The sequence below is a fragment of the Eimeria mitis genome, genomic scaffold (genome assembly GCF_000499745.2).
Source record: "Eimeria mitis Houghton genomic scaffold, Emh_scaff1677, whole genome shotgun sequence".
In the NCBI taxonomy this organism is placed as follows: Eukaryota; Apicomplexa; class Conoidasida; order Eucoccidiorida; family Eimeriidae; genus Eimeria; species Eimeria mitis.
The window spans coordinates 331-10208 of NW_013569993.1; the positions used below are offsets into that span (position 1 = coordinate 331).

Genomic DNA, 9878 nt, shown 5'->3' on the forward strand with positions numbered 1-9878 from the left:
TGGCACCAGTGAGCTGGACAACAGAAACATCTATGGAACTTATATGGATATGCGCGACTAGGCAACTTGGTAGTTCTAAAAGGCTGCCGTAGCAAACTGAATAGGAAAATCCTGAATTGGTTGATTTCCATTGTTCATACGAGATCAGTGAGAAATAGTGTTCTGGGGTCTGGACCGCAGGACCCAAAGGACCCGGCAGAGTCTCCCTAGAAGTACTCTCCGGATCCAGCCCGCAACTACGGTAGCATGACCCCCGCACTCACCTGAGAGGTACGCCTGTCGGTGCTGGCTGATGTTGAGCGGAATCCCTCCAACGGATTACCGTCTCCTGGCGACGCAATGCCTAAGCGCTGAGAGGACTGTAAATAAAATTGTTTCCGGGTGATTAATGCGTTTTTCCACGGGACGAACAAGGGATATGAGGAACCTATAATCGATGACACCACCGGATGATGAAGGCGTGGCGCGTCACCAAGCTCAACGNGGGATATGAGGAACCTATAATCGATGACACCACCGGATGATGAAGGCGTGGCGCGTCACCAAGCTCAACGAGTAAACGGAGCACGGGATCATATTGTGCAAGCCCGGGAAATAGCAATATACGGAAAGAATAACTAACAAATATGACAGAACGAAGTTCTGGCCCGGATCTATGTTCCTGGTAGATAGGGAAGACAGCTGTAATGCCCTTCCGTTCAGCCGCGCACCTCCTGGGTTGCTGGAGAGTATGCAATATGTGCAGAGTAAGTGAACATATACTTTTTATTATATGTAATGAATGTGAAATAGTGAACAATCAGTTTTCCCCCCTTAATTGTAATAAGTATACTCCATGACAATAGAAAGTAGACATACAGGCGTTACTCAAGAGGGTTCGTCAGAAATAGCTGCCAACTACTCGATCGAACGAACTAAACCGGCAGCTAAAGAGGAAATATAAGCGATATATTATTTAACTCCGAAGTTCCAAGAAACATATGGAAGCAACGTCCTGATGGAGTAGCCGAACGCCCGTTCACAAGGCACCTTACGGGGATTCGATAGTCCATCTCTCGTTCCCAAGGTGTCAGTGTGCCTGGTCGCCGTCGCCAAACATTCCATTGTATAGCACCAGCTTAGGGAGCTGTTGGCTGCTGTAATGACCTCTGAGTGAACTCCTAGCTGTATTTATTTACAAGTTACGAACAAGATGACTCAAATTCCTCGTTTCTGCAACTTTTAAGTCAAAATTGTAGTTCGATTATAATTATTTCAAAGTTTTGTCTTCTGAAAATATCCTCCGTCCCCTTTCGGCCCATGACCTTCCGCTAGCAATCCCTCGACGGGCCGCTAGTCGCGGGGAACGGCCGACCCATGCTACACCGCACCGGCCTCCTTCTCTCTATTAGACAGCTACTATAGTGGTACGTCTGCCCAATTCGTCATACTAGTCTAAATTAGTACAGATTTATAGTTTCTGTCGTACTTATTACTTTCCCAGTCCTTATATCCACTATTTTAACTTTCTATAGTAACAGCATTACCTTGCAGTGCGAGCGCACTACAGCTGCTCTGGTATAACTTCCGGTCTCTACTCTGTTACCAAGCTGTGAAAGAATCTCCAACTAAATTAGTCTATTCACATTCTAACCGTACACTAGAGCACAACTGTCATGCCCGGAGGTTCAGCTCAGGAACCCTGAAGCTTCGCAGGACCGAGAATGCCCCTTATAGTTTAGATATACCAATAGAAATTGGTTTATCTAAAGTAGAAGAGGGGGATCGTTCTCCCTATAGAATCCAACAGAATCAGTGCGCGCCTGTTGCGTATTCTAGCCTGCAGAAGAGCGGTAGACTGACAAGTCCAGTGGAATACGATGGGTTCACAAAGACAACGTCCCGTAACCTTAAATGGGAAAGTTATATGCAGGTTTTTGGTTAGGGTTATGCTGGTAATTCAGCGGGACAATAGATCTCCCAGACTGCCTTGGTGGTCCCCCTATGGTTGCAGCCCGGGCTCGTCACGCCACCACTGAACGGGTGCTCGCACCGCTTGCCGGCCAGGCCTACACAATTTCACGGTCTCGCTACTTCACTCGTAAATGCGCTGCTTGTTCTACTGCAGTCGTATGAAACGACTAGTTGACCCTTGCTTCTAGGAGGCTGATGCTGACCGTTTGGTGCTAGGTGTAGTTAATACTGACCACAATCACGGCAACATTGCCGTGCTCGTTGCTTAGGAGTGAGGGATGATTGAACAGTAGAAGCGTGTGCAAGTGCTTATCGACATCTATTTGTAGATAATTGATGAATGTACCAAATATTGTTTACGAATAGACGTATTGATATTACAGGAGAGGCTGGCATGTGACTTAGTTCAAAAGGTGTTGCAACATGCCAGGCTGCCTCCTCTCCCAGCTCCAACGGCCGCAGTTCCGGCTATACTGGGGTTGCAGAACAGAACAATTTTGAAAAAAAACAGGAGAAGAAACCTCCTTTAAGCTTTGTTAGCTTTGTTATTTTGCTGTATCGGACGAGATGTCTGATTGTCTGTAGCATTTTACTTGAGGGTGTCAGCTAACTAATACCTGTTATCTCGTTATACTCAGCTGTGGGGTTCCTAGGGTGAGCCCCACAGTAGTTTTCCAGAGGAACAGCCTACTCTCAGACCCTCTCCTTCAGCGTGAACCGTCAACCGAATCGCAGCTCGAATTTAGAACAAGAGTTTTGGGGCGGAAGGTGGCAACTGTTCAGCCACAGTTTGTCTCCCACGTCGAAGAGAACGTCGCTTCGGTGTAGCTCTGTTGGATACAGCCCACTTGGTTTGGAGGATATGTGCGTGGGTTCGGCTGCACAAGCAACAGAAGAGCTTGGTCATGGGGGTGTGAGGGTGGGAACTATAATACCTACGGTGTCTAGCTCTGCCACTGTGATCGGGTTGTCCCCTATCATAACCTAGAAGGGAGTGACTTCACTTGAGGTATGGCTGGTGGTGTTATCCGCGGGTTCCAGTGCAGGAAGCAGCCGTTCCCAGTCGCGCTTGTTCGTCTGGATGCATGTGCGTGCCCTTTCTTCGAGTATCCGTTTAGCTTGTTCCGTCTAGCCATCGATTTGCAGGTGGTACGCGGTGGTGGTGACGCGCTGGATGTTAAAACGCCTCCAGAGCTGCTCCCAAAGAAACGACTGAAAATGTGGGTCGCGATCCGTGATGAGGGGATCGGGAATTCATGATAGCGGACGCGGAGGTCTGCCTGCAGTTCGTTGCTTTGGTCCGTAGAAGAAGACTTACAAGCGGGTCTGGTTGTAAACTGCATCCCTTTCGCTTGTGTGGTGCGCTGTTCTGCTCTAGCGGACAGGCGCTAAACTGACTCGCGTGCAACGGGCATACTCAATATATAATGTTCTATCAATAAACAAACTCTTCTAGACAACTCAACTAATAAAACAAACTCACTGTAATGCCCGAGCACTCCAGTGGGTGTGACAGATGTGCTCAAGTCTGCTGGGCATCCTCACATGCAGGCACAACCAGGCCCCCTTTGCTGCATGCACGAACACTGGAAGCGTTCGCTAAACACTTACGTGGCTTTTAGTGGGCAGCATGCAAGAAAGGAGGTGTACTTGCGTCAATATTGGGTAGACTCCGCTAAAAAGCTACAGTGCAACGGCTGGTGCAGGCCATCCCCACACGCAAGCATTGCCAGCCNCAGGTAGCATACATTTATGTACTTCACACAGACCACCGTACCCAACCAGCACATCCGGTTCCACACGCTGAGCACAGTATGGTGCCGGGAGAAACAAATTAAGTCTCTCCCGATTGGTTTAAATTAACCCTTAGACATTGCAACACTTCAATTGGCTTTCCCTTCCAATACGTATAAAGGGCTAGCGGTAGATCTCCGCGCTCGTCAGGCAAGGTTGCGCAGCCACTGGATCGACAGAAACCAGCGGAGCCGTCGCGCTGACCATAACCAGTTGGCAACGCGTACACAAGAGTTCAGTTTCATGAAAATACAAACGTCGATTTGTTTGCCTGTTATTGAATAATCGTTGTTGAATCCTCATCGTCGCGGCCTTGGTGCCTTGCGGGTCTATGACACTCCCCTAAACACGTGTAGCGCGACACGACGGTCCCGCAAATTCGATTGTACATTCGACTCTTCCATATTCCATCTATGGTGAGTGTATCGCCTCAAGCGTCTTTGTGTGCTGCGGCGCTGGTTGTTTGAAACCTGGCCACAGCAACGGCGCGACCGGGATATGGGATTTCTACAGCCAACACACAACGTGTGGTCAAGCGATTCAGCCGGAGATGAGGGAAAGCTCAACGAGAAGTCCCTTGCATGGCATCGGACTACCTCCCGCCTGCATTTAGTCATACCGACGGGAGGCCTCAACCCAGATGTCAGAGATGAGCTCTTCCGCACAAGTTGCAGGACCTGCACAGCGGCGCGAGCCCAGAAGGCACAAGCACTGCTCGCAGCATTTGCTGCAGCATCTGCTGTCCTACTATTTGTCTACATATGCAGTTTATCTATTCGAAGGGGAAAAGCCGCGTTGCCATTTGGGCGCACACTGGCGGCCAGCGATGATGATGAAGACAGTGGCGAGTCAGGATCATGCGTCAGAGACATAGACAAAGCTCAAGGTCACGCTCCTCACTCGTATCCTTTCCCAAGTCCATATGTGCCTCTTTCTGTCGAAAGTGGGCATACTGATACGTCGCCAGCGCTGGGGAGAACGTCAACGGTTCCCAGAAAGCGCATTTCGTCTGCAGCCACACAACGGGTAAACGAAGCTGGAGAGTGGGCTAGCGTTAAGGGGAATGAGAAAGAGAATGTCATTCTGGAGAGGGAGGCGAAGCTGCCCAGGTTGGAAGTGCCGGTTCAGGATATTCCGCCGGGACATCCACCAATACCACTAGACCCGGCTCTCGATATACTTATTGACTCTATGTTGAGTGAAATTGAAGACCCATTGTCCGAAGACATTTGGCTCCTTGATGATGATGAAACTCGCCTGACGTCTTCAGCAGTGCAAATCGACCGTGCAGAGCCTGTAGAGTGGCATGGGAACAGGCAGAGCCCTTCCCCGTGTGCTCAAGCAGACCAAATCACTCCAGGCGTATCTGGAGCCCTGTCCGTTCTAGATGGAAGTGAAGCTAGCGATTCAACCCCGCTGGGATTTTTCGAATCCGTGTTGTCAGAATCCAGCCATAGTGGTCAGCATGTTTTACATGAATGGCTATTGAGTGAGGCAGCACAAGATTTGGGGGAAGCGCTGAGCCTGATGGCATCCAGCGGGATGCACTCTGCATTGCCAGCTAGCAGCGGAGAACCGGAGGGGGCGGCAACAGGCCACGGGTCGTTACGCACTGGCACAACAGAGAGCGTCATGGATCCAAGAGTTGACGGCTATGCAACGCCACAAAGTGATTCTTCCAGCGAGGTACTCTAAGTAGGACTACGGATAAGCTTAACTATAACTATTATTGCCTGATTGTTCCATTTTATATAAAGGCATTTGTCCCCTCATGCTTTTGGTGTGATGAAGGGTGGATTGCTGTGTGCCAAATGCGTGTTGCGGAGTAGCAGGCCGCCGATACATCGCTTCGAGCACCTGCCGCTGAACCTTCCACGGCTCTTGAGCATGGAATGGCAACTACTGCGGTGGAAACGACCGTTCTTCGAAGCTCATTGCCATCCACTTCGGGCACCATTGCCACACAGGATTCTGTAGGATCTATGGCTGAGGCTTCGCTGCCGGCAGTCGAACAAGCTGAACAGGTGGGCCCTTTTTTCTGTGCCGTGGTATTAGTGGAGGAAGCCTAGTCTTGGAATAGCTTGCAGTTGTTGCTTTCTAGTACCTTCATCACTTGCGCTCTAGGCTGGTTGCGATTGTTGCTTTGCTAAAAAAATTGCGGTGGGATCGAGGGAAATTGTGTCACTGTGGTATGCTTTGCCCAGTTGCTATCTTCGCGGGCGCAATCCGCAACAGAGGGCCTCACTACTTCATTTAAATGGATTAAAGCAATGTTTGGAAGGAATTATGATAGCGCCCTCAAAATGCATCCGTTTTACCGGCACCCCGGAAGGCAGCAAGGCCTTATCGGGCGAAGTTTCAGCGAAGAGAGGGCAGCATCAAGTCGTACTTCTCACACAAGCTTAGTCCCGATACTTTCGGAGTGCAGATATCTATTTAAAAAGCTGTGGCTGACCAAAGAAGAGCTTGAAAATCTTTTGGATTATACGGAGCGCCTGTGCGAATATGCATCCACCAGCATGCCGGCGCATGACCGAGCTACCACAACAGCATTTGCCGTCGAAACTCTGGGGAGGGTGTTTCTGATTCTCGATACGCTACACTGTGCAGCAGAAGTGCTTGGAGGTTGTTCCAAGAAGGATTCGTGGTGGCCCTCGATAGTCCTCCATATAGAGAGTGCAAGGTATCGCGGTGGTTCCAGAGTAAGGAAGGCGCCCTGGAGTGCTCCCATCTTAAAAGCGCTGGACGTTGGGTTGGACTACTTCAGGATTGGGCAAAGGCCCCCTTTGCAACTTGTAGTCGGCTTAAAGTTGGCCCTTTTTCTATCACCGTTGTCGACGAGGTTCAATGTCTCGAAGTGGGACCCTTGGAGAGAAGATGCCAAGGAGTGGCTCGAATCCGAAGAGTCGAGCGTGCAGGCAAGCAAGCAACCACCAAAAGAATCAACCAGTCGCCGGTTATGAGATGATGACCGTTTACCAACGGGGCAACAATGTGAGTTAGGTGTCACAGTTCAACGCCAATAGAATAAGCTACGAAGCTGACAACGCCCGCAGGCAGTCTGTGTGCCGGTGTAATTCGCGCTCACTTGTCTTCGAAGCTTTCGTAAGCTCAACGCAGTTGCGATATATATATGGAGTAGAATTGCATGCGCCAACATTATTGACGCAGTGCTACCGGTGCGGATTGGCCGACGGACGTCTCCTGCTGAGATCTGTAGGGAGTATATTGACGTCCATGGGTGAATTAGAGTCCTGCAATACGAACTGTTGAATGGCAAGGGAACTACTAAGGGATCTGACAGAAAAAGGGCAAAGCTGTTGTGCTCAGTGGTCAACTATCGAGATGCAGCTACTTTAACTGCGGGCAAAAACGACGTCCACGGTCAGTCGAAATCCGAATTATGATGTAGGTGCGTCATGCTTTGACGCAGCGAAGGGGGTGCCACCGGTCAGTCTTCAGTCCGTGTTCGCGACTGAGCAACACACCGGTCGTAGAGGGCACTTGGAAACGCCAACGTGTAACTTCGTCTCTTCAATTAGGTATGAGGGCTGCTTTTTTCCTGATGCTTATTTGGTTTGCTCTTCTAGTGAAGGGTTAGCCGCATGTTGCAGCGATCATCTGGCACGCTGGCGCCCCAAGCGAATGTGTATATACTGGGTACGGTATGCAGCATCCTTCCGTGGCTAGACGTTCGCGCAAAATACGTTGGGTGAGAATCCTGGCGTGATCTAGGTTGTTGACCGTCAACATTTGTTTCGATCCTTTGCTCCACCGTGCCCTTCTGGCTTCGGGAGTCGACGTTGCCATCTCTCCGGTTCGCATCAGAGGATCTGACGCAGTCCGTGGTATTTCCGCCATCAATTTGGTATTTAAGGAACGTGCGGAAGGTGCCAGTGCACATTCTCACGAAGCTACTAAAGAGTTCAGCCTGGACACAACGGCTTCCCTGTTGGAAGTCGTCTTTTTTGCTGTTGGCGTTGCTGCGGGCGTTAGCGTTAACTGTTTTACACCCAGTGAAAGTTTTTTGCAGAACAAAATCTCCCTAAGTGTTCGCGTTTGGCAGATTTCTGGGGGAGATTATTCCAGGTGCTCTGTGCTAAGTTTTGGGGAATAGGAGAGACTTTCGCAAATTGCTTGGATGTCTACGTATATTCAAGTCACTGAAAAATTTGTCCTAGATGTTACGTCATCTCGCTTGCCTAAGTGGTTTTCGACGGGATATTTCCCCTACTGTATGAAGCTATGTCCTTTAAACACGTATTTTTTGGGTTGATTCTTTGTTCGTTCGCTGCGAGGGCGCTAGCGGGCTTGATGAGGAAGTCGGATTTCCTGCTGCTTCTGCACCCTCAAGGACCAAAAGGGGGCCTGGGTAGCAGACGCTTGTTCTGCGTTACTCTTAGAGGCATGCATAAATACAGTGTTTTCTATGCCGGTTGAGCGATTTCCGATCACAACAATGGGGAAGCACATCATTTTACTTTCCTTTAAAGACGCTTCCAGGCACCGCAACAACACTCGCCAANTGCTCCAATCTCCACGCATATTGTAGCAAGGCACTGAATGCGGCTCAGTGGCGGTTAGTTCAGTCTTCGTTAGGAGTTTCTTTCAAAACATCAGATTTACCCCACCTTGTAGTCGTATGTCCCAGCGCGGCAAGCCAGCAGATACCACAGTGATGGGTTGCAAAACGGTGGCAAACCCGCCACAGCAGAGCGACCACCAAAGGCATAACCACCGCACGCCACATTTGTTGCAGTCTCGGCTGTCCGTTTTCTTGCCTGAGCGCGCAGCCCACTTACTAAAGCGATTACTGGTTACTCCTTCAGTAGCAGGTAGAGAGACAGCCCAATTGATGGAAAATATGACCAGCCACTCGTGCAGTACCGACTCAGCTACAGGCATCTACTCGAAAAGCCTAGGGGGTATGCCCATACAGCTGGTCTCTGACGTCGAATCTGTGCAGGCAGGGTCAGGAAATGCGAAACCTAACACTTCAAAGACACACATCGATGATTCTGCGAAAATGACTCCGGGAAAGCTTGAGCCGACGACTGAGGAGATTCCACTGTCGCCCGCACCACGTCTCGATCCGGTTTTCGATACACTTGTTGATTCTGTACTCTCCGTAGGCGGAGGTGCATACGCTGAAGGGTTCTGGCTTTTTGACGACTACTCAGGGGATTCGTCAGAACAATATTTCGTTTTTCTGAGGCATTCGGCACTGCAGAATGACCGTGCGTTGTCTACGGGAGGGGGGGTGCGGACCAATATACCCTGCCTGTCTGCACGTTAGCAAAACACCTGTCTCCAAGATCATGTGATTATATCGTGAACCTTCAGCTCTTGACGTAATTTACTCGATGGAAACAACTGTGTTGAGGTGTTCCCAACCAGTGTTCTCTGGAGCTGGCCATAGTAGTCAAGGTCTCTCGTTGGACGACGCGGAAGTTCTGGTGAAGCTCCTGGGTGCGATGGCCTTCAGCTTGACTCCTTCTGCACTGCCGTGTAGTAATGAAGAGAAGCAGGAGGCGGCAAAAAGTGGCAGGCTGCTATCTGCAATCACTTCAGATGACGGAATGGATTCGGGAGCACCTTCCAACTCCAAAACGCCGCAAACTGATCCTCCTTGAGAATTATGGTATGTTGCACTCTGAATTAACTGAAAAATGTTCGCCATATCGCTCCAAGCGACCCAACGGCAGTTTGCGTGCGGTTTTGTTGTGACGAAGCGTGCGTTGCTAACTGTCAAGTGCTTGTTGTGTAGTAGCAATCAACCAGGATATCGCTTCAAACATCTGCAAATGAATCCTTTACACCGCCCGGGCAACAATCAGCTACAAGCTCTGAAGCCAAAGCTGGGAGCAGCTTATTACTCCCGAGTCAAGATTTCACTGCCGGCCGGTCTTCGTCCCCAGTTATTACCGCTGAGGAGCCGCTGCAAAGATGCAAGTTATATGAGGCAGTTAGGTAGGTCATGACACCTGCAAAACCGGCCTAATATCCAATTCGCCACTTCGTGAACTTCAGTTACTCCAAATGTAGTCTGCGCTAGCCGCTCGCCGTCGCTGCTTTGAAGCTACGAATGTTGCGGTGGACAAAAGAAGCTTTTTCGCTGCTGATTACTAGAA

At 49.9% G+C, this 9878-nt stretch overlaps 2 protein-coding genes across 2 annotated transcripts; both read left to right on the forward strand.

Annotated features, from left to right (window-relative positions):
* Positions 1 to 4245: 4245 nt before the first annotated feature.
* Positions 4246 to 5442, forward strand: EMH_0041600 (uncharacterized protein; the record flags this gene model as incomplete). The annotated part of the gene is made up of 1 exon (XM_013495641.1): positions 4246 to 5442. One exon carries the CDS (start codon positions 4246 to 4248, stop codon positions 5440 to 5442), a length of 1197 nt encoding a protein of 398 aa, XP_013351095.1.
* A 3169-nt stretch (positions 5443 to 8611) lies between these two features.
* On the forward strand, positions 8612 to 9380 carry EMH_0041610 (uncharacterized protein; the record flags this gene model as incomplete). The annotated part of the gene is made up of 2 exons (XM_013495642.1): positions 8612 to 8885; positions 9091 to 9380. 2 exons carry the CDS (start codon positions 8612 to 8614, stop codon positions 9378 to 9380), a joined length of 564 nt encoding a protein of 187 aa, XP_013351096.1.
* Positions 9381 to 9878: the final 498 nt, after the last annotated feature.